Here is a 25,950-nt window from a genome sequence, read left to right as displayed (position 1 = left end):
CAGCTTCTTCCACTCCTCCAAGAAAGTCAGTTTAAAGTCTTGTGCTGTCCGTTTTATGTATGTTTTTTGCTTTAATAGCGGGAATAATTTGCTTTTCTCTCTTTTTAACACTACATTAGACAGGCAGACCCCAATAAAAACGTTAGCTTCATAGTTCTAGTTTTGTATCTGGCTTATCTTGTTAACTTTTTATGCAGCAGTATGTTCATAGTGACAAAATACCTGATCAAAAGCCCTGATTTTTACACTATTAGCTTTGAACTGTTATTTTACCCTAAATGTCAGATTCACACGTATTATATATCCAGTTTGATGCTTGATACTTCAGAGGACTTATTATCTCATGCGACAAAGTGCTACTGTTTTTTGTCACTACTATACCTAAACTGCATAACACAGTCATGCAGTCCCTAAGTGCTAAATTAAGTAATAACAGACTTTTTGATTTATTTTGAAAGAGTGGAAAGTGTTGTAGAGAGAGTAATGCTACCAATATTTTTTATTATTTTTTATTTTAGGACTTAATTTTTGAATAAATTGGTGTAAACCTAACATTTGCCGCCAACAATCCCCAGAATAGCTGTGCCAGAGACTGGTAACCCCTTACCATGAAAATACGCTAACAGACCAATCCAAAAACAAACAAATTAAACCCCTAAGATACCTAATTTAGCTGATCCGTACAAAATTAGACCACCTATGTGAACATATTTCTGTTTTTTCTCATTTGATTTGTGTTTATGTCATTTTTAGATCAAATTAAACCTCTTTTTTGTCAATATCTGTGCAATAATGGATGAAATATGTCACTTTATGTTATGTTTGCATTAGGGCTGTCATTTAAACGCGTTAATTAGATTAATTAATTACACGGCAAATTAATGCGTTTTAAAAATTAACACAGATTAATCTGGATCCCAAACCCGCGGGGGTTTCAAAGACGCACTTATTTTCAAATGTCTGGCATTTACAAACCGTTTTTCCTATTCAAAAGCTGTAAAAAAAAAAGTGGTGTTCTCGTCAGATTGTCAAATTTTCGACGGTCCCTGAATGTATCATACGTGTTGCCAGCAACATGCTCTCTTATTGCCCTTATTTTTAAATGTTTTTTTTTTTAAATGTCTTTTAATGTAATTTTAATGTCCTGGAATTCAAATTCTTTATTTTGTGGCCTTAAGCAGATATGAGATTAAAATGTGATTAATTACATTAATTAATTACAAATCCTGTAATTAATTAGATTAATTTTTAATCGCCTGACAGCACTAGTTTGCATATTTTTATCCCCTAACGTATCAAAAAAAAACTATAAGTGATTTATATTTGAGAGATTTCTGTTAAAACATTTGTTTTTAATCCATTTCGGCTCCGGCTGGAGGCCACCCCCGTTTCACACATCGTCCACATGGAAATAAATAAAAATAAGATCATCTGTTCATGTCATGCAGTCGTTAATGATACAAACACAAAAGTTGAGAACTCACAGCACAGCACGGTTTACTTGCTAGTTATTTTATACAAAGAGTAGAAAGAGGGTTTGAGTCTGAAGGAGACAAACTTCATCACATTTGTCAGATGGATGTGGAGACACACAGACACAGGTATCTTTAGAGAACCACAGAGTTTCAGACATCCCGTTAAAAAAGCGCTCTAACCTGTTTGTGTAAGAAAGACACGTTAGCAGAGCTCCGTCAGTCGTCACGTACAGTTACAGGAAGTTTTCTAGATGAAAGGTGAAGTTGGAATAAACATAAACAACTTAAAAAAAACATTCAGGTGGCGTCTAGCAGAAGGCGTGTTTTTGTTTGCTGTCCCTCGATGCCCGACTCACCCACAGACCATTTATCCACAAAACATCTGGAAGTCCCCGAAAACCACAAAATATTTTTTATTCTCATTTTATCTATTTTTTTCTTTTGTACACGCCACAACCTGGAGACTTAGCAGGCCGTCCATCACGCTATCACACTCCTCCTCCTCCTCCTCTGTGTCACCTACACTTCACCATCCCCCACAAAGCAATCAACCCCCTTCAGCGGTTACACGTCAGCTCTGTGCGTTTTCATTATCGAGGCGCTGTTGGAGAAAGGAGGGCGGTAGATAATCTGGATCCACCCCGCTAGAAGATTTCTACGTATTTCTGAACGTCGTTGTTCAAAGTCCCACACTGAGCAGACTGCTGAAGGGCCGTGATGTTGTTGTTGTTGTTGTTTACAGGACGGCGCAGAAGAACTTCTTCTCCCTGTACGGGTTTTCTGACGCGGGGACGGGCGATAACAGAGGGTCCTCTTTGGCGTGGGCTTCGCAGTATGACATCAAGTCCGCCGCTGCTTTTGAGACCTGGTATGAAACAGACACACACACACACACACTTAGGTGTTACATTTAAATCAGTGTGTAATAGTGCAGATATCCAATATGCAGATATTTAACAACTCATTTAGCCAATACCGATATTTTTTTTGTGCATATGATTGCAGAGATTATCAACTCTCCTCTGTACTGGAAGTAGCGTATTGTAATATGGTACATACACTCATCACAGTTTTTAATATAATATTCAGTTCCTTTGCAAAATCAGAAAAATAGATACCTGAAACTGTTTTTATTTATTGCATTTATTTTGTTTTCAAACAGTAAAATCACAAAAGATAAATCCTACCTGAAGGCTGGATAATGCTCTTTCTGAGAAAATCATAACAATGACCACAACCAGGCCAAATTTGACCAAGTCTATGGTCAGTAAATATAACTAGGGATGTACTGAGCCGATCCTGGTATCGGGTATCGGCGCCGATCCAGCCCCTCGAAGCTGGATCAGGTATCAGTGGGAAAGGACTGGTCCATTGAATTTTTATTTTTCTTACAGAGGGTATTGATGATTTAAGGCACTAAATAAAATCCTGTTAACATTTTGTTGAATTAAACATGCATCACCTCTTGCAATAAAGCTTTCAATTTTTTTTTTAATTTTTGCAATTTTTTTAAATTTCAGTTTTTTGACTTTTTTTTTCAAACTTAGAAAAAGAAAATCCACATTTTTTAAAAAGATTTTGCTTTTTTTAAAATTTGCAATTTACAATTTTTTCAATTTTTACAAATGTTTGCAAATTTCTTTTTTTTTTTGCAATTTCTGCAAATTTTGGAAATTAATTAATTTCTGTTTTTTCTCAAATGTATCAAATTTTAGAAATTTTTACAATCACTTTTTCAATTTTATAAATTTTATACACAAAAAAACATCTTGTTTTAGATAAATCATCACTAGAAATTAACTATGTTCAGGAATTTATACTTTTTTTTTTTTTTTTTTTGTCTTTATTGTGAAGATAAAGTAGATTTTGTGGCTCCTGAATGACTTTACTCCAGAGGAGCTGAGGAAAAATGGCTCTTACGAGAGAAAATGTTGCTGACCCCTGGTCTACAATTAAAAAGTCATTTCTGTAAATTCTGAAGCATTTTTTTTAACCAAACTGCTGTTGAAAATTTAAACTTATAGCTCAAATAAATATTATCTTCAGTAATTCTATATGTACTCATTTTTGTCTTTTACTCAAAACATTACCAGTCTTATCCCACAGTCGAGCATGCAGGTTATTATGTAACACTGGTATCAGATCAGGATCGGTATCAGTCGATACCCAAACCCCAGGTATCCGTATTGAAACAGAACTTTTTTTTACAAAAATATTGATACTCAGAGTTGAAATGTCAATATTGTATTAGAGATAAAAGTATCAAGATATATTGTCGTATCAATATTTTTCCACCATGAGTTCAAACCAAATTCCAAAGTTTTCCTAAAGCTTTTCCAGCATTGACAAAAAGCCTAATGCTAACAGCTTTTCACGTAACTGTTGGACAGAAATGTGGCATCATTTAAAATATTATCCAGAAAAATGGTGAACTTTTCCTTTAAGCCACATAAAACATAACCTTACCAACCACCTCTCCTGCTGCTCATTAAAGGCGTCTGCTCACCTTTATCCTGTCGATGTTGGCCTCCATCTTCAGCTGCTCCACCAGCTTCCTGGCCTGAGCGATGCTCGCCGTGTTATTGCTCGCCATCGACCCTGTCAGTCACGCCTCTGGTGCTCGGCCTGCGTGGAAGAGAAAGAAATCCAAACACCTCAGACTTTACAGAAACTGTTCACGGACATCATTCCTGAAGAAGAGGAGGTTTCATCTTCCTCTCCTCATTCTCCGAGCGCTTTCACCTCAGACGCTCCTTCGACTTTTCTAACCTCTTTGATTAAACGGATCAAACTGAGGGCGCCCTGAAACGGCGTCATCCTTGCTGTGAGATCAATCTTCCCTGTGCCTCCCCTCCGTCCTCCGTCTGTTTGCGCCGTGGTGTGACTCAGCGTGAGGTTAAGGCTGATCTCGGCGAGCTGCTGGAGCCGAGCATGAATATTGATGGCGCACGGCGGTGCACCTGCAGACCGCTGAACTGATGCAGGAACTTCCTGTGTCACAGTGACCCTGATGATCTGTGCATCATCTAAAACCTGCAGCAGGACGCAGACTGTCTGTTTCACATGTTGATCAGGTTTATCTGTGTTAATTTCATCATTACATCTAACCTTTCATGATAGACATTTCCCTCCTTTTTGCCCCTGCCCTTTGAAAAGTCTGTGCACGCCACTGCAGCAAGGTGATTTTTGTTTTTAGTTATTTTTTTTTTTTCCATGTGAGGATTGATCTCATGGCACAGAACTAAATTGGGCCTGAGTATCAGAAAAACAGCTGATTTTATTTTATTTTTCAGGGATAGATGGACATTAATAAAAGTTTTAGTCTATGTTTTAGTGTTGTAGCAACATGTCATTTACTCAAAATGAATTGATTTTTAAACCAGTACATTTTTTTAAATTGTTAACTTGCAAAAACAGCCTCCAACCACCAGGTGGCAGTGTTACTGTGCATCTTTACCTATTAACTTAGAAGAAATTGAGGCTGCAGAAAGTAAGATTTGTTTGCTTGATGAACACGCATCAGGGAGTCACAGAAGATGAAAATTATCACAAAATATGAAATATTAATCTATAATTTGTATCGTTTTTTTTTACCTTTTATACTTTTATCTTTATGTCTCTGCAGTATTAAACTCATGCCACTACTCCAACATCTCTTTTTGTCTATTGAAGCACTTTTTCAACATTTTTTTAAAGTTTTTTTTTTTAAATAAACATTATTATTGGAGCTGTCTTAATAACAAAGGGTCCTAAGATTTTCAGGACGAGAGGAGCAGACACATATTTAAGTTAATAAAACTTGATAAATATCAATAATGTCTTTGTGATAGTGATAATATCATATTTGTCATTTGAGGATATTAAAAGCATGAAAGTTTTTGGAGTAAAACTTTCATTTTTCCCTCTTTGGGTCTTTAACTTCACATTTAACTAGATGATATTAAAAAGTATTTGCAAGGAATAATTTTTGCTTTTATTTCTGGGTCTGGGTTTCTGCCGTATGAAATATTTTGTTGGAAAAAACTCACAAAGTTAAAGTCTGAGTCTTTGAAAACAGAAGCTTAATTTATGAAACGCTACAGTTTAATCAATAATGCAGTTAAAAATATATGCGACTGGACACGAGGAAAGAGATGAGACAGTTAAGTGTTAAATTTGTGTCTGATAACAGCGAGGAGGAAGTGTCTGTTCGCCTTGAACTGGACGCCAGGTGCGGAGATTTGTTAGTGAATGTTTTATACAATTTTGATAAGTGGCTTTGACAGCTGCTTCAATGACTGACCGTCAGAAAGTATGTGTGTGTGTATTCACAGCCGAACATTATCTGACGTTTCCCAAGCAGATCCAGAAGTCAAACTAAATCTAATCCAGGAGGAACGAGACTGAATTCATGAGTGAGATTGAACAGATGAGCGTTAATGTCTCCAGCTTTGAGACGTTTCCTCCGAGCATCGCTGCAGAATCTCAGCTCTGCGTCAGCACCAATTGACGACCTGAAGAGGAAGTATGAGCTGTTAACACGGTCGTATAAACATGAAATTTTATGGTCAGCGCGGCGGGAGGATACGGGACGTTCTGTCTCTGAAGACGTCTTCACCTTTTAGGGTCATAGCTTTAAAGTAAACTCAGGTCAGCGCGGTGAACATGAAGTTTTCAGTTTCTTTTTCACTCTGCTGTCACTGCTCTCCTGTGAGTCTGATTTACTCTAAGACCCACCTGCTCTCTCCCTTTGCAGATGCTAAACGCTGACATGTTTCTGTGTAAACCGGGTCAGTAGTTTCCTCTCCATCCTCCCGTCACATCACGCTGCAAACATAACCTCCTCATCCCCGAGGTGAGAATTACTCTCACGTCTTAAATCTCCTTTTTGGAGACGTACAGAGAATCACGACACCGTAGACAGAAGTTTTAAAGAGTTTGCTCCAGTTCTGTCATCAGCTGGAGGGATTTTTGGATTACTCCTCCTCCAGGGACTCGTGAGGTTAAAACATCTGCTGTCCCTTTGTGGAAGCTAAACGTCGAGTTTCCAGCTTCACAAACACTTTCAGTAATTTTTTGATGAAATGTGAGGTAAATAATGACTAAAAACCTCTTTTCAGTTCTTCCACAGAACAAAAATAGGCCAAAGACTTGAGACAAAGTTGTGATTGACGAGCAGAAATGAGTCTGTGGCGTGTTTTGTAATGAGGCCACAGCATTGTTTCAACACTCAGGGGAAACTTAAAGAAGGCCATCAAATCACAAACGATTGATAGAGGGGGAGATATCAGTCTTTACGGTTTCTGGGATGAATAAAAGTAGAGCTTTGTCTCTGAAAAAGAAACAATCAGAGCAACACAGTGGCCTGGTTTACGCGCAGTTTAACTACGTCTCAGAATTGTCCCATTTTGATGCTTCACCTCGTCTCTCTGTGGAGATTTTAGTGGATGAAATGTCTGTTTGGTAAATTTCAGTGTTGAAAGTTTCCATTCAAATCAGAAATATCAGTCTCTCTTCTATTTTTTCACTGACATAAGATAAAAAGCTGAGAAAGAAGAAGCAATTTGCTGATAGAAGGTAAAAGGAAAGAAAGACAAAACCGTGAGCGTAGAGAGAGGAAGAAGAAAATTTGCAGCCATGCTAACTGCAGAAGCTCATGCCAAAGCTAACTGATGTTTGCACGGCTCTTTTCATTTTTTCTGACCACTTTAAATCTTGTTACAGCACTCATCATTTTCACCAGTTGGTGCAAAAACACAGGAAGTTCTTGTGATTTATGAACTACAGGCAGTGCTGATCAGGAGTGATTTAAGATGTGTCGGTTTTGGTTTCACAAGATTTTTTTCCCCATCCTGCTAAAAATCAATCAGAGAGATATCTGTGACTTTGTCTGAATTTCTTTTTCTTTTCACAATCAAGAATTCATTTCAAGTCTCTGGAGAAAATTTTTGTTCAGCTTGTTCAATGTTTGTTCAGTGAAACCGTCACATCACATGCAGCAGACATGTTAAGAATGAATATTTTTACCTCAACCAGAAAGAAGCTATCACATTAAGTGCTTTCATTTTGATCAGGACCAGCTCTCTGCATCCTTTACTTTAATAGGAGTCATTTTCCCTCAGCTCACCTGGATTAAAGTAATTCAGGAGCCACAAAATCTACTTTATCTTCACAGTAAAGAGAAAAAGTCGTAAAAAAAATAAATAAAAATCTGTGCACAGTGAAAATCTAGTGACTATTCAAACAAATACTTTTTTGTATTTATAAAATTGTACATGTGATGTCTACAGATTTTATTTTTGATAAATTTGCAAACAACTAAAAAATTTGAAAATTTTGTATGGTGAATTTCACTATCTAAAATTTAAAAATTTCAATAAGTTGCATTTAAAAAAAAATGAAATTCAAAAAATTAAAATTTCAATTTAACAAAAAGAGAAAATTTGCAAAAACTTCATAAATTTGCATAAAAATGTGAAATGAACTTCAAAAATTTGCCTAATTTTCGCCAATGAAAAATTAATTGAATTTATTTAATCATTTGCAAAACTTTGCAGAAAGTCAAACAATTTTGAAATTTGCAAAAATTCATAGAATTTGCAAAATTTTCTAAAAAAAAATTGGAATATTGTACAAGTTGGAAAAAAACTTTTCAAAGTTTAAAATTCAAAAATTAGCAAAACTTCCTAAATTTGCATAAAAACTTTAACAGAATTTTAAAAAATTGCTTGATTTTCACAATATTTTTAAAGAAATAATTTAATGAATTTATTTATTTGCAAAATTTTGCAGAAAGTCCAACAATTTTGAAAGTTGCAAAAATGTAAAACATTTGCAAACTTTTCAAAAAAAAAAAAAAGGAATATTGTGCAAGTTAGGAAAAACTTAAAAAATTGAAATTGAAAAAAAATAGCAAAAAGTTCAGAAAAAAAAAATTGTGGATAATTTGAAAGCTTCATTGCAAGGCATGATGAATATATAGTTCAAAAAAACGTTAATGCATGATTTTTTAACACAAATGTGTTAATATATCAATACCCTCTGTCAGAAAAATATATTTATTTTTAATATTATAACAATACTTTTTAAAGCTACAAGGAGCCACTGCAAAGGAGCCAAAGAGCTGCAGGTTGAAAACCCTTGATGTAGATAATAAGAGCTGGAACAACTCTCCTGGTTCAGATGTTTACAGGAAGCATATTTATTCTGATCAGGATATCGTACTGGTTATTAATGGACCACGTAAACAAATTATAGACGGGCATGTCGATTCTTCATCATGTGGGCTGCAGGAGCTGAGATCCAGCTGCAGCTGTAACTGTCGTATCAGGGGACGTCATGATTGTGTTGTTCATCACAGTTTCATGGGGACTTTTAAATTTCTACGTCACGTTTATTTTGCTTGAGTTCACTTAAATCTTAAAAAAGAGAAAGTCTTTCAGTTTAAAGATGTTTTAGAGGAGAAAACATGAGGCTCCAGTAATTCGTCTGTGGCTTGTGAGAGAAAGCCACCGTGACATTTTCATACCATGACAGGAAGCGGTCTGGGCGCTCAGATAGTGGCCCATGCTCAGAAGCTGGTACCTTTTTTTTTTATTGGTACCTTAAAGAAAACTAAAAGAGTTTAACAAGCTCAGATAAGAAATATGGCTCTTTTTTTCTTTTCCTACTGAAGTTGTGGTTTTACTGCTTTAACCTGGACTTTGTGGTTTGTATGTCATGAAAGCTCTTGTTCTGCCCTCCTTCCTTCCTTCCTATCTGTCAGCTGCCCTAAATACCATCCTGAGATGTTGCACATGGTGTGAACATGCTGATAAGTGTGACATCCTAACAGGCGCTAATAGATAGTAAAGCCTGTGAAAACGCTCAGCGCACCACGCTCATGCTGTCACGTTATGAAACCAAAGAGCCTCCTCCTTCTCCTCCTGTCCTCCTCTCCTCTGATGCTCGTTTCTTACCTCGTCTGCTTTCTCCTCTGCACTCGGCCCTGCCGTCTGCCTGCAGCTCAGTCAGCAGTTCACCTCCGCCTGCTCTCTGCAAACAGAAACAGATAAAGAGGGTGAAACAGTGAGAATCAGAGGAAGAAGCGCATTGATGTGTGTTGCATGTCTGCATTCCAGATAAACTATGTCAGGTCGTGTGTGTGTGTGTGTGTGTGTGTGTGTGTGTGTGTGTGTGTGTGTGTGTGTGTGACTTTCCTTTGATCAGTGTGTGCAGAAATGTCACAGCTGGCTCTAACAAACATGGCTTAGGGGGGCGGGGTTGTCAGAGACACACATGAGGAAGCAAGACCTCAAACTGCTAAGTTACAGCACAGTTTGCGCTACATGCTCTTTGCTTTTTTAGCACAGCTCTGTTTGTGTTCATAAACGCTCAGCCTGTTTTTGTAAAAGTTGCTTTTTCTTCGATTGATGCCGCTGTTGTACCTGCATGTGTCTGCAGCAAACAGATGATTAGCATCGTGATCAGCTGATGACTCATATCTGACTGGGCTGGTTGTTGGATATTTGCCTTTTTGCAGTCGGTGACATAAGAACATAAATATCACTCTTTCTGTGTGCTTAGCTTGAAGCTACAGCCAGCAGACTGTTAGCTTAGCGGAGCCTTAGAACTACAAACGTTAGCAAACAGCTACCATGTCCCTGTCTTAGAGAAGAAAGAGGAGGAGATTCACATCACTGACATGTTTTTCTGTTTGATACAAAACAACAGCCAGAAATCTGTTAGCTTAGCCTAGCATAGGGTCTATCTGTTAGCATAAAATATATAGCTTTTAGCATGTTTTAGCTTAGCATAAAGCCTGTGACAGATTTAAAGGAGTGTGTTTTTTTTCTTTTCCTGAGATGTAGATAATATGGCTGATTTCCCTCCTCTTCTACTGTCTTCCTGTTAGCAGTAGCTATAGCTTAGCATAGCTTAGCATAGCTTAGCATAAAGAATGGAAACTTATGAAAACTGTTAGCTGAGCTTTAACAAGATAAATTTGTCATTTTACCCCTATGAAAAGAAAGCTTCTGTATATACAATATTTGTTCCAGGCTTTTCAGTCTTTTTTAATTTTTTCAACTTTTTTTCTTTTTTGTTTTCATTTTTTAAAATGTCTTTTTTTATGTGATGGTTTTTAAGCCTTTTAAAAATTATTTTAGTCCCTTCAGTAAGTTTTGTGTTTTTAATCTTGTCCTCCTCACAGTTATCTTTTTTTTCTCTTCTTTTTCAAAATAGCTACTGACAGTTAGCTTAGCTTAGCATGAATATTTTGCTTCATTTTGGGGGGAAATGTGTGGACTTTCTTGTTTTTAAGTGATAGGTTAAACATCTTGATATCAGTGAAACATATTTTGTTTATTAAACATGAATCAGTATTCTGGAGCTGGTTAGCTTAGCATACCTTAGCATAAAGAATGTTTTTTTAAGCCTTTTTATGAATTATTTTAGTCCCTTCTGTTAGTTTTGTGGTTTTAATCTTGTCCCACTTACATTTGTCTTTTTTTTTCTCTTCCATTTTAAAAAGCTACCAACAGTTAGCTTAGCTTAGCATAAATATTTTGCTTCATTTTTGGGGGAAATGTGTGGACTTTCTTGTTTTTAAGTGATAGGTTAAACATCTTGATATCAGTGAAACATATTTTGTTTATTAATCATGAAACAGTATCCTGGAGTTGGTTAGCTTAGCATAGCTTAGCATAAAAATGAAAACTTATGGAAACTGTTAGCTTAGCTTAAATGAGATAATTTTTTAAAGTTTTAGTCCCTTCTGTTAGTTTTGTGGTTTGAATCTTGTCCTCCTCACATTTATCTTTTTATTTTCTCTTCGACTTTAAAAAGCTACCAACAGCTAGCTTAGCTTAGCATTAATGCTTGGCTTCATTTTTGGGGAAATGTGTCGACTTTCTTGTTTTTCAGTGGCAAGTTATAAAGCTTGATATCAGCAAAACCTGTTTTGTATATTAGACATTAAACTATATTCTGGAGCTGGTTAGCTTAGCTTAGCATGAAGCTTGATATCAGCCAAACCTGTTTTGTTCATTGAGCATAAAACTTTATTCTGGAGTTGGTTAGCCTAGCTTAGCATGAAGCTTGATATTAGACAACCCCGTTTTGTTCGTTGAACATAAAATTATATTCTTAAGTTGGTTAGCTTAGCTTAGCTTAGCATTAAGTTTGGGTTTGAAATGTCAAGACTTTTAAAGAAGCCGTGCAATAACAGCTTAAATACACCATAAGTGTCTCCAGTCAGTGGATACACAACCCTCCTGTTTCCCCTGGATGCCAGAGCAGTGAAGCATCAATTTACAAAATTTTGAGCAGGACAGGAAGTGGTGCATGGAAACCACCTAAAAACACCTGTTTTGTTTTTTATTTTTGTCAAAATAAAACAAAGCGTGTCCAAACCAGACGGTATTTATCTTGACAACAAGAACAAACAGGCAAAATGAGTCGATCCAGACCAGGAGTCAACAGGTTTGAGGTTTTCCATGTTTTTGTCAGACAGACCTCAGAGAGGAAGAAGTATTGTCGTGTAACTTTCAGCCTTTGGGTGTTTAAGCTCTGTTTTTCATTGCTGACCCTCTCTTCTCTTTTCTCTGCTCCAACACTTTCATTCTTAACACTCCTCTGACTCTGCAGATCGGTTTTCTGCTGCTCATGACAAATGGGTCAATTTCTCTGCATGAGTATCTGTGCAGGAAGGGAAGGAAGGGGATCCCAGCCGCCGTAAATCATGGCGGCATGCAACGCCAAAGCATCTTTACAGTACGGCCTGGTCTACAGGGGCTGAGCTCCCGCGGTGGAGTGAGCAGAGTGCTCGAGCAGCGCTGAAACTGCTCACTGTTTACAAAAAGAGCAGAGAAAAGAGCACCAGGCCTTACTGTACTGTTTTGTCACCCTCTCTGAATTTGCTGGAGCCTGTAATCCCACTGTTACACGGTGTTATGTAAGCTGTTTAATCATTTTTATCAGAGCAGTGATTCTTAAACCATCTGCTGGGTGCTGCAGTTTGGAGCAGGGCTGTCTTTTGGATGTTTAGGGGGAAAGAAATCAGCTTTTCTTCCTTTTTAAAGCAAAAACAGTGAATATTTGGTGCCACGATTTAGATTTTAGGGAATTGAAATGTCAAAAAAACAAGATAATGGTCTTTAATCCGACCACACACTTTAAAAAGGTGGCAAAATAATCCTGCCAAGATGAAGAACAGTCAGTCTGTGGATCAGTTGAATTCAGAGTGTGAAAGTCTTCACATATTCCTGCTTCACAGGAGTCTTTACAACAGTGTCAATATGTAAAACACTGTCACAACCAGTTTCAAATATTGACTCTACCTCCCTAGTTTATCAATGACAAACAGAGCTAAGGTCACATGACTCATTACAAATGGCTGTGTGGAGCTTTCTTTGCTCAAAGCGACATCCGGCTTGTCACTCAGCGGACGCTTATTGACACATGGGAGGATCCTGGATAACTGTACAAGCATCGCATTGTTTATACTCGTGTTCTCGGGGCGTCGGTTCGGCCTCGTGGTTACACCTCATAGTCCTGCATGCTCCTTCTACCAACCTATCCTCTGCTAATTAAAGTAACGAAGAAAAGTAACGTCTGGAGGAGCTTGTCAAAATAAATCCTGCTCGTTAACTACTGTGGATGAGAGCGGTGTGCTCCTCTGACGAGAGTTCAGCATGGATATGAGGAGAAGATGTGAGATGACAGTGGCATAGCGAGATGCTGTGAGTCAGAAAAGTTCAGGCAGCTCACGCTCCAACTGAGGATGTGTCACAACAGTTTAGAGAAAATAAAGAGCGGCGCCATCTTGGAGAGGATCAACGGTGCATAAATGACAAAGAAGAGGTGCTTGAAAGTCCCTTCACTGAATGCTTGCCTCAGGAGCCAATCAGCAGGAAGGATTCAGTCACATGACTCAGGGGCCGTTTACACGACAACGGTTTTAGGATGAAACGCAAAAGTTTTGTTCAGCCTCGCGTTTACACGGAAACGACGTTTCAGTCGACCTAAAATGTAAACGTCGTGCAAGCGCATACAACAGAACACAGTACCATCGTTATGATTGTTGCTGACTACAGTGTTGAGCTTGTGCTGCTCAATCTGTGACTGTCTTTAACAAAATGAGCATCTGTTGCTCCACTTCTGCTCTTAGCATTCACCAATACACCAAATGATCGGCGCAACTCTACTTCAGAGGAGATCTACCAAAAGCTGCTTCCGGAAAAGACAGTTATAGCCCCACCTACAGGCCTGGCATGCTTACTACAAGGGATGTCCCGATATTACATTTTCACTTCCGATACGATACCGATACTGCAGCATTGAGTATTGGCCGATACCGATATTAATCCGATACAATATCAGCATTAAACATGCAGACTTTTATTACTTATTTTGTAGTATGTCATGTTAGAAAAGGCTTGATTAAGTGATATTATTCAAACAAAGAACAGTAGTCAGCAACAGTAGGTATGAGGAAAAACTGACCCATTTATTATGAACCAATGGGTAACAAAAATTTTAACATTAAACATAAAAAAATACTAGTAATTGAATCAAAGAATAAATTGGAAAACCCAGAAAATAACCTAAATAAATCAAATAAAAACAGCAGGAGCGGAGTCTGGAATGGACTGCTTATGTCGGATATATATATTAATATCGGACTGGGACACCTCTACTTACTACAGCTTTTCAGTCCATCAGCGTTTCTGTGTAAACGCAGATTTTTTTCCACTGTGTTTTAGCGTTTTCAGATGAAACGTTATCGTGTAAACACGGCCTTAGTGGAAACCAAAACACTACATAGTCGCACATAGAATCATGCAGGAGTCTCCTTCCTAGCAGTTGGTTTAGGAACAAGACGCGAGTCCACGTCCCTCGCCTGGAAGATAAGAGGACAGAGAAGACGCTGGGAGATGTTTCTTGTGGTGGTTTTTCCAGCTCTCTGTCGGCTATACAGAATGAGATTCAGCTGGTCTGTGTGTAAATGCGAGCATGTATTTGTGTGTCTGTAAACACTGCGCGAAACAGCGGGAGGAGAAATCATGTAAATCGTGTCTCTTCGTCCTGGCAGACTACCTGCATTTGTTTATATCTGGCACGCCACGCGCGGACTGATACACTAAGCAGCGAGCGCCTCGTAGCCAACTGTGGCTCTGCAGCGGAGGTAGCGCCTTTTTACGACACGATGAGAACTAGAGCTTTATTTAGCGGTGTTTTTGTGTGAAAGTAACGAGCTGAAAATTCTCTAAATGAAGCGTGAATGCAGACTGATATCAGATTTTTTCAGTGGGAGTCCGTTTATTTGTGTTTTTGGTCAAGTAAAATATGGCCCCGTCTGAGTGCAGAGGAAACCAGCAGAGGAGCAGGGAGGGGGTGTTTGGTGTGAGCGCTCTGGGCTTCTGCTGCACAAAAACACTGCTGTAGGGGTAATTTCTGCCCTAAACCTTGAGATAGGACCCAACTTGTTCCATCCTGGAGAATCACTTTAAGATGTTAAAAGTTAAACGTGCTACCCCTCTCATTTTTCTCTCCTCTCTTTGATCAGTTTACTCTTCTCTGCAAAAATGCAAAAAGCAGACTCTTCTTCTAAATGAAAACCACATCGCTGAGTTTGATTTCCCCGTGAACGGTTTGAGTCATCATCTTTATGTTGCAGAGAAACAGAGACAGAGGCTCTGCAAGCTCGATGCTCTGTCGATGTACTTCTCCACTTTTGTGCCAGCAAAGCATCGCAAACTGAAGAAGCCGAGAGGTGCATTATGGGATGTGCCCGGTGATCCATTTCTCTCCTGTGTCGTAGCCTTCTGCTCCCCGTCCCTCCCTGCGTGGCCGGCAGGTGTTGAGCCACGGGACAGAAACACCCCGAGCACGCTCCGTCCTGCTGCTAACACCACCCGATCGATCCCGCCCCCCTCCGCTGTCCTTCCCCTGCCATTTGGAGCCGCTTCGAACCCCTTCCTCCGGGTTTTTCAGGGGGTCTGTGTTCGTGACGAGGCCCTGCACTGATGTGATTATAGCTGCTGCTTGACTCAGGGTGTCGCTGACTTAAAGGGTGATTAAGCGCCGCGGGAAACATCCTGGAGAGGAAAATATAATTCCTGGCCTGTCGAGAGCGATGATGTGTGACGCACGCTCACACACGCTGAGACTCTGCTCACTTTTTGTGTGCACACCTTTTTTTTTTCACAGACAGGGAGCGATCTGTCCAGGGTAGGAAATTAGAGCGTAGTAATTAAAATCTGTCCCTGGTTTAGTCTTCTGGTTAACCTGTGAGGGTCTGCAGGATGGGACTTCTTCTCTTCTCACGTTTTCTGTCTCGTTTTATATTTTTTCAGCCTTTAGAAATCGAGGAAAACCTTACTGGTGTATTACTTCAGAGCTCCAGGTCCAGGTCTGACTCCTGTGACAGAAATAGGGACGCTCACTGTATCCGTCTCTCAGGAAGCGTCGTCCTTTCTCCTCTCCAAGGGCAGGGGTCCGTGCTCTGTTACATTCAATAGTCGATATCCTCTTGATCGTGTTCATTAATAACTCTGGAGGTCAGTTTTATGTTACCTTCCCTTTTTGCGGTCGCTGTAGAAAGCCGTTCTGAAATCAATCTCACACCACAAATCGCTCCCGTTTATCTCCTCTGTGAACTTTCTTTCTGTTTCCAGCTTTTACTTTCTCTTTCTCTGACCCTGTGTAACTTCTCCAGGCAGGTTTGAACTCTGGAAATCTTTGTTTGCGAGTCTGTGCGTCCTTCACGGTGACGTCTCTGCCTGTATCTGACTGTCCTCTGACAAACTGAGCGTGGTACAGTCACTCGGTCACACTGTCAGGACTGGATGACTCAACTTTCTGTATGCGTGCGACTGCTGTTGGGTCTTCAGAGGGAAAATGGGAAACAGGCCTGGAGTTTTTGAAAAATGCAGTGAGGGGATTTTGGAGTAAAACACAAAAAAAGAAAGCTCAGAAAGGATTGCAGCCTTTCAGTTTTTACCTCCTCAGCTGCTCTGAAGGGTTGGCTCTCTCAGTTAAAGACAAACAGCTCCAGCTATCAGTATTTGGGAAGCTGGATCATGTGATTTAAGGTTAAGTACAATAACACAGGAAAAAAGTATTGAACACACCATGGAAAGGCTGTATACTTTGGACAGGAAATGCACCGTACCACCTGAAATCTGTCAGTAATTATTACTTGAACTTCCAATTAGTGCAAACCAACATCAGCTGGGCTAGAGCAAATTGATGGTCCTATAAAAAAGGTGTTTTTTCACCAAGCAGTTAAATAGCACACACCTCATGATGGGTAAAGGCAAAGAGCTCTCTGAAGACATTCACAACCTGATTGTTGCTCAGCATCAGAATGGAACTGGTTACAGACTTATATCAAAGCACCTGAATATTCCAGTCAGCACCGTTGGGGCCATTATTCACAAGTGGAAGAAGCACCACCTTACCATCAACAGGCCACGCACAGGAGCTCCTTGAAGATTTCTGACCAGGGAGTCAGAAAGATAGTCAGAAGAGGACTCAACCAGCCAAGAACCACCCTGAAAGTGCTCCAGAAAGACTTGGAGGCAGCAGGTACAATTGTTACAGAGAAAACAACAGGCAATGCACTCCACCGCCATGGCCTCTATGGACGCTCAGCCCACAAGACTCCATTCCTCAAGAAAAGGCATGTTGAAGCTGGTTTAAAGTTTGCTAAACAGCATCTTGACAAGCCTGTAGAATACTGGGAGAATGTTGTCTGGTCAGATGAGACCAAAACTGAACTTTTGGGCTGTCATACTACAGACCATGTTTGGAGGAGAAATGGCTCTGCACATCAGCCAAAAAACACTACACCAACAGTGAAGTTTGGAGGTGGAAGCATCATGGCATGGGGTTGTTTCTCATCTCATGGTGTTGGCAAACTTCATATAACTGACGGAGCAATGAATGGAGCCATGTATGGGGAAATTCTTGATCTGAATCTGCTGCCATCCACCAGGATGATGAAGATGAGACGTGGCTGGACCTTCCAGCAGGACAACCATCCAAAGTTCAAACATACAAGAAGCTTCTGGAAGCTGTCACTGCAAACAAAGGCTTCTCCACTAAGTATTAGATGAGTCTCAGTTAGCGTGTTCAATACTTTTTTCCTGTGTTATCGTACTTAATTCACCATAATCATTATTTATGGACCTGAACCTTGTGATTTCTTTTCATGTGTGGATTATTTGAGTTAATACCAATGTCTGGGAGGAATCTTGTTTGAATTGCAGCTTTGGAAATAAATGTGATGAGAAAAAAGTGTGCCGTTGCTTTGGTCAGACCACCAACACCACCTGTGATTATTTGATTACCCTGACATCTGTGCCATCCCCAGCCTGCCCTGCCCATCCTACCATCCTTCAAAGTATGTGTGTGTGAGTGTGTGTGTGTGTTGGGGGTTAATCTAGGTCCCAGAAGAGGGGGAGGGGAGAGACCAGTGGCCCAGGAAATGATGCATCCCCAGGGAGTCAAGGAGGCAGCCGGGAGAAGGCTTATTGCTCCAGGGAGCACAAATGTGCTCTATTATGTTTATTAAATCAAAGGATCAGAGCTCGACGTGTCGCTCCTTTGTCCCATCAAAGCAGAGACCAAGTGTTTTCTATTTCTGTGTGAAAAGATCAACCATGAAACCTTTAATGTGTGTTTTCTGACTGCGGTGTAGCCGGGCGGAAACAGGAAAAAAATCACCTTTAAGTTCCTCTACTCTCACATACATCAACATCTCTGCTCACTTTTCTGCTGTGAGGATTTTAGTCTTTTCTTTGAGCGAAGCTGCACGATGTGACTCTTCCTCTGGAATCAATCAGCGTGCCAAGAATAACAGGCCGACTCCTGGGCTGTTAACAATATTACAAACATCCGGAGTTGTTTAGATTGTGCTGAGAGCCTGAGTGTGCTGCTCGGACCGCTCCAGACCACGACTGATTCATGACGGAGAAGTGTTTCTGCTTAAGGAGAGATCTGGTCATCGTGGGTTTGATCCAAGAAACTTGTGTGGCTTTGACGGTGATTCTTCCAAAAGTGAAAAACCAAAGTCCTAAAGCCTGATCTGGGTTCCCATCGCCCCACACATCCTAAGAAATGAGTTGGATCCAGAGACTGAACTTTTTATGTCTTCTGCTGGGACACGAACACAATCAAGTGGTACGCCATGTTGAATGTTTTGCTGTGTGACATGTCAGCGAGTGTTTTGATTGGTCGGATTTGTCTTCGTCACAAGCAGAATGTTGGACAAATCAACCTTGGTCCGAAAAAAGAAAAGCTTTGGGAAATAACGTTGCTGGCGTAAAAGTTTGCATTTAAAAAAACAGTAGGTTCGAAAAATAATAAATAACCTGCGAAATATTTGCACATCTTCAACGTGTCCTCCCCTTTTCTTCTTTGCAATAACTGATCAACTGATGCTCGTCCGACTCCAGCAGTGTTCGATCCTTTAAAAAGTGGTGGGAAACTGGTGAGGGGACATGCATAAAAACGGCCAACTGACGTTAAGACGGAGTTTTTCAAAGCAACACCCTTGGTCTGACGCAGAAGTTGCTGTTTCTACCACGAGGTTCAGTTTGGTTTGTCTCGGTGTGACACGCAGTTTGTGGCATTTTCTTTTCCCAAATCATCGACCCGTACCACTTTTGGTTCCCTTCTGTCGGAGTCCCAGACAAACTGATCTGACCCCAGAAGGTGGAGCTCGAAACACTACAGTCCGTTGATAGCTTGATTGTTCTTTGTAACAAAAGCTGTGTTTCCACCAATCAGACCGGTTCGGTTCGTCTCAGTACGGCGCATGTTTTGTGACGTTTTCACTGACTTATCCAGGGACAGATCCCCAAATAACTGAGACGAGCTGTTCCACTTTTTGGGACCCTTTCGTATGGGTGCCAGACTGAACCGATCCGCTCTCAGAAGGTGGAGCTACAACACTGCAGACCGTTGATTGGTCAAAAGAAGCGTCACTTCCTGTGTGACAGCGGCTGCATTTCTCCTGGTGGCTCACAGTCTTCTCTGAAACAAAGCTTGATTGTTCTTTGTATCATCTATGCTCTTTGTTTACTGTCGCGTCTTTCTTCTTCGTTGGATTTATTAGCGGGGTAAACTGTGTCACTGCTACGTTGCCAAACTGCACTGATCTGTAACGGACCACTTGGTGGAAACAAGGTAAAAGTCAGTGCAGAAGTGTAAACCAGGCTTCAAGTTTTGCAGTTATTTCATAAATCACGAGAGACAGTTCTTGTGACTCGACCGGTGTGGCGACATGTCTTCCTCTCGTCTTCCTCAGAGGAGTCATGTGACGTTGCTGTGACATACGTCTCAGCTGATTTATGTAAGTTTGGTTGTTCTACCTGAAGCGTCAGCGGCCTTTTTTCCAGCCCAGGATGTCTCCTGGTCTAAGAGGCTGATTTGAAGTTTTCTTGGACTTCTTTTTGCTTTATTGCTCTTGTGCGTGCTCCAGACGTTTCTTACATTCTTCTCTCTTTCCAACCCATAACTTTTCTGAGGAAGACTGCAGGAAGCTGCAGTCGAAACACGTCAAGGTTGAAAGAAATCATTGGACAAGGTACAAGAATTGTCTCAGTGTTTTAAGAGGTATCTGTCCAAATAGACCTTGGCTTGGTCGTTACCTTTCTCTCTGTGCTCATTCCCAGTTTCCTGCTCTGTCCTCTTTCCTTGATTTTCCCCAGAATAAAACAATTTGAAAGCCTGACTGAACGTTTAGCCAAAAAAAAAAACTTGGATTTACACCTTAACCTGAAACAAACTTGAGGCGTATTCAGACCTGGACTGTTTGGTCCACTTTAAACGGACCAGGGTTCGTTTCCCCCGCTGGTGCGGACTTTTCATGCAGATGTGAATAGACACAAACGAACCCTGGTGTGGACCAAACAACCGGACTGAGATCCACTTTTTGAGGTGGTCTTGGTCCCCTTCCAAATGAACTCTGGTGTGGTTCGTGGTTCTCCGGTGCAGGTCTGAATACAAACCAAGGTCCATCCAAACTAACTACAGGATACATGCTCCTTTTGGGCCTATAGAGCCACCGTAACCTAACCGTCTTTGGTTCATACCTGATCCTCCGTCTTCTGTTTAGCCACGCTGTTGCTAGCATGTTGTGGGTCAGGACACGCAGAGCATAGCGCCTCCTTGCTGCGATCATTGGTCTTCCTGTTCCTAAATTGTAAACGGTGTTGTTAAGCTGCTTTGAAGGAGCTGCTCTTGAAACTGAAAATGATTTAGCAGCTCTAATAAGAGCACAAACACATGTTTACCTCCATTTCTGGGTCTGTACTCTGTGTGCCGCCCTTTGTCAGTGCTGTCCAATGAGAGCACTGATCCTCACACACCTGGATGTGTTTACAGAATATAGTCCACTTGATAAAAGTACAATCTGAATACGAACCGCACCAAACAAAAAAAGAAAGTCCGCTTTTGGTCCGGACCAAACAAGTGGACCAAAGGACTTTTCTGGTCTGAATACAGCCTTAAACCCCAATGAGGAGTGGGATCTTTTCTTCGATTGACTACCGTTGCTTTTCCTTTGTTGAGACAACAAACGTATGACCTGACCTGGTCTTAAATGAATAAAAAGAACAACACCTGGACAAGACCTGGTCCTGAAAACTTGGAATTAAATCAGCGATTGAGACAACACTTGAAACATTGAGTTATCTCGATGTAAAGTCAGACAAAGGATGACTTGGGATCGCTCTTCCAGATAACACCTGAAAACCTTGGTGTCATTTGAGGCTGAGGTCTATTTTTTCCATCAGGAGCATCTGGTGCTTTTTGTCCAGAGGCGTCATCCCAGTCGCAAAGGTGTAAGACTAAAAATCAACACAGGTGAAAGCAAACAAGTGCACTGAGCACAAAGGTCTGAGTGCAACAACATCCTGCCTGATCACGCCACGTTCCCTCCACGGCCTCGACAAGATCCTCCACAGGTGACTCTGCAGACGTTGGAGCGATCGATGAGGCGTGGACGGAAACTCTCAGCGTTTTGGATTCCTGTCTCTAACCTTGGACTCTCAGTCTCATCATCAGCGTGTTGTGAAACAATCTTCAGCCTTGGAGCTGCTCTCCTCGGAGATACACCACCGCTCTCCTGTACCGTGAACTCTTGCGTAACCGTGTGTACGACGGCGACGACGCACACGCATGATTGGATGAATTAAGCGTGCGCTGTATGTGACGCCTGCGCTGGGTTTCTTGGATTTCCTGTGAATGCACGCTGCTGTCACTGACTGAATATCTGTGAGCAAGATAAAAACACAACCCCCCCCCCCCTTCCTCTTCCTCCTCCACCTCCTCCTCCTCCTCCTACACCTCTTCCGACCATCTGCCTCGTACAACCACTACACAGACCTTGTTTGTGGCTGACTGCTTTCTCTGAACGCCTCAAAGAGAGAGTTGGGATTGAAAGGAAAAACCCAAGAGGAGGCTTCTGGGATTCCTCTGCTGGGTTAAAGGATCCACACACTCCTTAAAGGAGGGACAGGAGGCGCAACTATTTCCCTACACATGTATGAAACGAAGAAGAAGATGTTGATGTGAAGAAGATTAGAGCAACACCTGACAATGAGGTTTTTTATTTTACAGATTTTCTCGGGAGGAGGGGATTCCATGATGTGAACCGTAAACAGCATCAATCTCGCGCCTCGAAATGCTGACAAAACCACAGCGTGCAAATGAAAAACCCCCTCCTCCTGCTCTGAACACACCCTGCTTTGGATTTAATTAAGCTCATGACACAAAAACAGACGAATAAAAGCCTCACAGTGAAGAGGAGTGACAGATTCCTACCTTCTTTTGTGCGTTTCGTCTCCGTCTGTGACCTGAAACACATTCAGCGCCGTGCAGTAGTATCCACGCTCTTTCTGTCACTGAGAGAAGCAGGCGAGTGCATCCACGCTCACAACACACACTCCTCTGTGTGTCTGTGTGTGTGTGTGTGTGTGTGTGTGCCTTTCTCTCTGCCGCTCTGAGTCTCCACCCTTCAGCCAAACGCTCAGGCTGTAAGAAACTACTCCTCCTCCTCCTCCTCCTCCTCCTTCTCTTTCTCTGCTATCTGTACACACTCCCTCCACCTCCCAGAGGTCCACAGGAAAAGACTCGACTGTGTCCAAACAGCAACAGTAAACAAGAGCAAACCAGGAGAGAGCTGAGGAGCTGGATTTGACTCTGATTATGAATCAAAATCATCTTTAACTTCACTTCTCCGTCTCCGTCTCCTGCGTTTGTTTCCAGAGTTTGAACGTGAGATACAAAGACTGTGACATCCGGTATAAAACAACGTGCATCCAGCCAGAGTCGAAGCGTCTAATCTTCAAAACGGATAAAAACAACCAAAGAGAAAGAGAAAGGGAGCTCATCTACTGTTAAAGACTAAAAAATAAACGGCTTAAAGCTCGTGATAATCCTTCGTATCCAACAGGACGAGCAGAAGAAGAATCACCATCAGCTGTTTGATGTTTTTGTCAGTTTAGCAGCAGAATAAATCTTTAGTGATGCAACTATTGTGATAAGGACTCCATTTCCCATGAGCACCATCACCCACTGTCACAAAGACGTGACTCTTGCCAAAGCAATGAGGTGATGTTTTTATTTACTCTTCGAAACTCAGTTTGTAGTTGAGTTTAGTGTCCAGAAGTGTTTTTCTAGTAGTTATGAAAATTTGCTGTATGAGAAAAATTAAACCATCGAATGACGATGAGTTCGTGTTTTTTTTTGGAGGCTACATTAGCACAAACACATTAACCAATGTTTTAGCCTTTAGTGTGTTTTAGATTTAAGCTCCTCCCATAGTCTTTAGCTCCTCTTTTAGCCTTTAGCTCCTCTTTTAGCCTTTAGCTCGGGTTTTAGCCTTTAGCTCCTCTTTTAGCCTTTAGATTGGGTTTTAGCCTTTAGCTTGTGTTTTGGTCTTTAGCTCTTGTTTTAGCCTTTAGCTCCTTTTTAAGCCTTCAGCTCATGTGTTAAAGCCTTAAGCTTGTTTAAGCCTTTAGCGTGTGTTTTAGCCTTTAGCGTGTGTTTTAGCCTCTAGCTCCTGTTTTGGCCTTAAGCTCTTGCTTTAGCCTTTAGCTCATGTTTTGGTCTTTAGATCTTGTTTAGCCTTTAGCTCCTCTTGTAGCCTTGAGCTCGTTTTTTTGGCCTTTAGCTCTTATTTAGCCTTTAGCTCTTGTTTTAGCCTTTAGCGCCTCTTTTAGCTTTTAGCTCCTCCTTTGGCCTTTAGCTGGTGTTTAAGCCTTGAGCTCCTCCCCTAGCCTTTAGCTCATGTGTTAAAGTCTTTAGCTCGTGTTTAAGCCTTTAGCTCGGGTTTTAGCCCTTAGCACGTGATTGGCCTTTAGATCTTGTTTTAGCCTTTGGCTCCACTTTTAGCCTTTAGCTCATGTTTTGGCCAGTTAGCTTATGTTTTAGCTTTTAGCTCCTCTCTTTGCCTTTAGCTGGTGTTTAAGCCTTTAGCTTGTGTTTTATAACCTTAAGTTCATGTGTTTTAGCCTTTAGCTTGTCATTTACCATTTAACTTTTGTTTTAGCCTTTAGCTTGTGCTCTATTGCTCTCCTGTTTAGCTTTTTTTCTGCTCTAATGTTTGGTAAATCAATCCAGTCCAGGACGACCCAGAGAAAAAGCTTTCAGAAATAACACATTTTGGTGCTGATCATCTCATTTTCATTATGTTTTGGCAGCTTTAAGTGTTTCTAGTGTTGAACTCAAACTGAAACTGACTTTTTTATGGGATTATAAACGTGTAAACGTGTAGTGAGTAAATCTGAAACACCAACAGGAATCAGAGTTGAACTGTTAACCTCAGGAGTAGTGAGGAACTGAACCTGCACATTCTGCGAGTTGTTTAAGTTGGCGAGAACAAGTTTGATAAAAATCCAAACCGCTGAGCCGGTCAGTTTCTCTTCCTTCATGATAGTTTAGCTTTCAGAAGAGCATAGAACTGGGTTGAATAGATCCGTCTTGTGGATCTGCCCTTTGTCAGGTTTAATTTTTGAGTTTCATCAGCTGACAGTAGATCTTTGTCTCTGTTCATCCGTGAGGATCCTTCGCCTGCGTCTTCGCCCTCCTGAACTCTGACCTCAAGATTTCTGTGAATCATTTTCTCCGGCTCCGTTCGTACAGATGTTTCTCTCTGGGAGAAACTCACTGTACTCATGTGAGCAGAGGAGGAGGAGGAGGAGGAGGAGGAGGAATCAGTGAGTCATGGTTCCTGTGGAGGTAAACACAGGAAGCCTCTGTCACCAAGACGCCACGGAGATCTCTGAGAGCCTTTCCTGGGTCCAGTCAGAGTGTCTCAGACCTGATAGGCCGACAGACTCCTGGACCTGGGAGTCGGCGATTGTTTCGTCCTTGTTGAGCATCAGTAAAAGTGGGCGCCCTCCCTCCTTCCACCAGCAGAGGAGATAAACCCAGAGCTCTGTTTATTTGTAATCTGATTACTATGTTTTATTATCGGCTCTGAGGATCATCTCTGGACCCGGCGGTGTCGCTGCAGCTGTTTTGGTTAATAGGCTGCTTTATTAAGTGCCGTTAATCCTCCCTGCAGAGGACACGGCTGAGTGTGGTCACTCCCAGATTAAAAAACACTTTTTCCTGAGTCAAAGGTTGGATCTGAAGAATCGGAGCTTTAGGAACGAGGAGACGACAGTAAAACATCTTGTCTCATCGCGCTGAGAGGATAAACGCCGCCTCAGTTTGTTTCAGAGGTTTTGGATTTGAAGGTTGCTCCAATGATCCTGTACTAACACAGTTTTTATACGTGCTCCTACACGGGGTGGGGTTATCACGACCAGCGGGGGAGGGGCCTGGGTTTTATTTCTGATTTGAGACCATCTGGCTCCTCCAGGCAGCTGCCGGCCCGAGCCGAGCCGAGCAGCGAGGAGAGGAGCCGCCCCGCCTCACCCGCCGCTCGCCGCTCTGCCCTGATGCCCCGTGGGATTTACAGAGAGGTCACCACTGCTGCTGGAGACACAGTGTCATCTAATACTCTCCAACAATCAGCTCAAATGATCTCACACACACACACACACACACACACACACACACACACACGCTGAGAGGGACAATAAGATGAGCTGTTGTTAAAGAAAGGAAATAAATAAGAGAATAAAATATTTTTCTACGTTTGTTTTGAGGCAGAAAACGTCAGAGCCAGGACTCCTCAGGAAAACTGAGCTACGTGGACTGAATGGATCTACACCTAATTCAGAGAGACAAAGGGAGGCAGCGGGAGGAGGAGGGGGGTGGGGACGGAGAGATGGAGAGAATGGATTTCCCCCCTCGGTGTTGCCATGGCGACGGCAGCTGATGGTGGATGACTGATTTCCTGTACAGCTGTGGAGCTCGGAGGGGAGAGAAAGGGAGACACGTTATCTGTGGTCAGGAAAGGAGGCGGAGCTAATGGAGGAAAGAATCCATGTTTCCTCTTAAAGGTGTACCATCATGTTTTTTTTTCCATGTTATAAATAAATATGATGTCAAA

The 25,950-nt window shown here is 41.3% G+C and overlaps 1 protein-coding gene across 2 annotated transcripts; it reads right to left on the bottom strand.

Annotated features, from left to right (window-relative positions):
• Positions 1-1,360: 1,360 nt before the first annotated feature.
• LOC141806951 (guanine nucleotide-binding protein G(I)/G(S)/G(O) subunit gamma-2) lies at positions 1,361-22,444 on the bottom strand. 2 transcript variants are annotated; one of them, XM_074692684.1, is made up of 4 exons: positions 22,269-22,444; positions 9,413-9,488; positions 3,982-4,100; positions 1,366-2,340 (listed from the first exon to the last, which is right to left on the bottom strand). In XM_074692684.1, the coding sequence occupies exons 3-4, from the start codon at positions 4,066-4,068 to the stop codon at positions 2,212-2,214; spliced, it is 216 nt and encodes a 71-aa protein (XP_074548785.1). In that variant the 5' UTR covers positions 4,069-4,100; positions 9,413-9,488; positions 22,269-22,444; the 3' UTR covers positions 1,366-2,211. The 2 variants fall into 2 exon arrangements, with proteins under 2 accessions (XP_074548786.1, XP_074548785.1); XM_074692685.1 differs by lacking the exons at positions 9,413-9,488; positions 22,269-22,444 and having other exon boundaries at positions 1,361-2,340; positions 3,982-4,079.
• Positions 22,445-25,950: the final 3,506 nt, after the last annotated feature.

Source organism: Halichoeres trimaculatus, unplaced genomic scaffold (assembly GCF_033239565.1).
Source record: "Halichoeres trimaculatus isolate MK-OKI-2021-1 unplaced genomic scaffold, fHalTri1.1 fHalTri1_scaffold_17, whole genome shotgun sequence".
NCBI classification, from domain to species: domain Eukaryota; kingdom Metazoa; phylum Chordata; class Actinopteri; order Labriformes; family Labridae; genus Halichoeres; species Halichoeres trimaculatus.
This window is presented reverse-complemented; position numbering and strand designations above follow the sequence as displayed.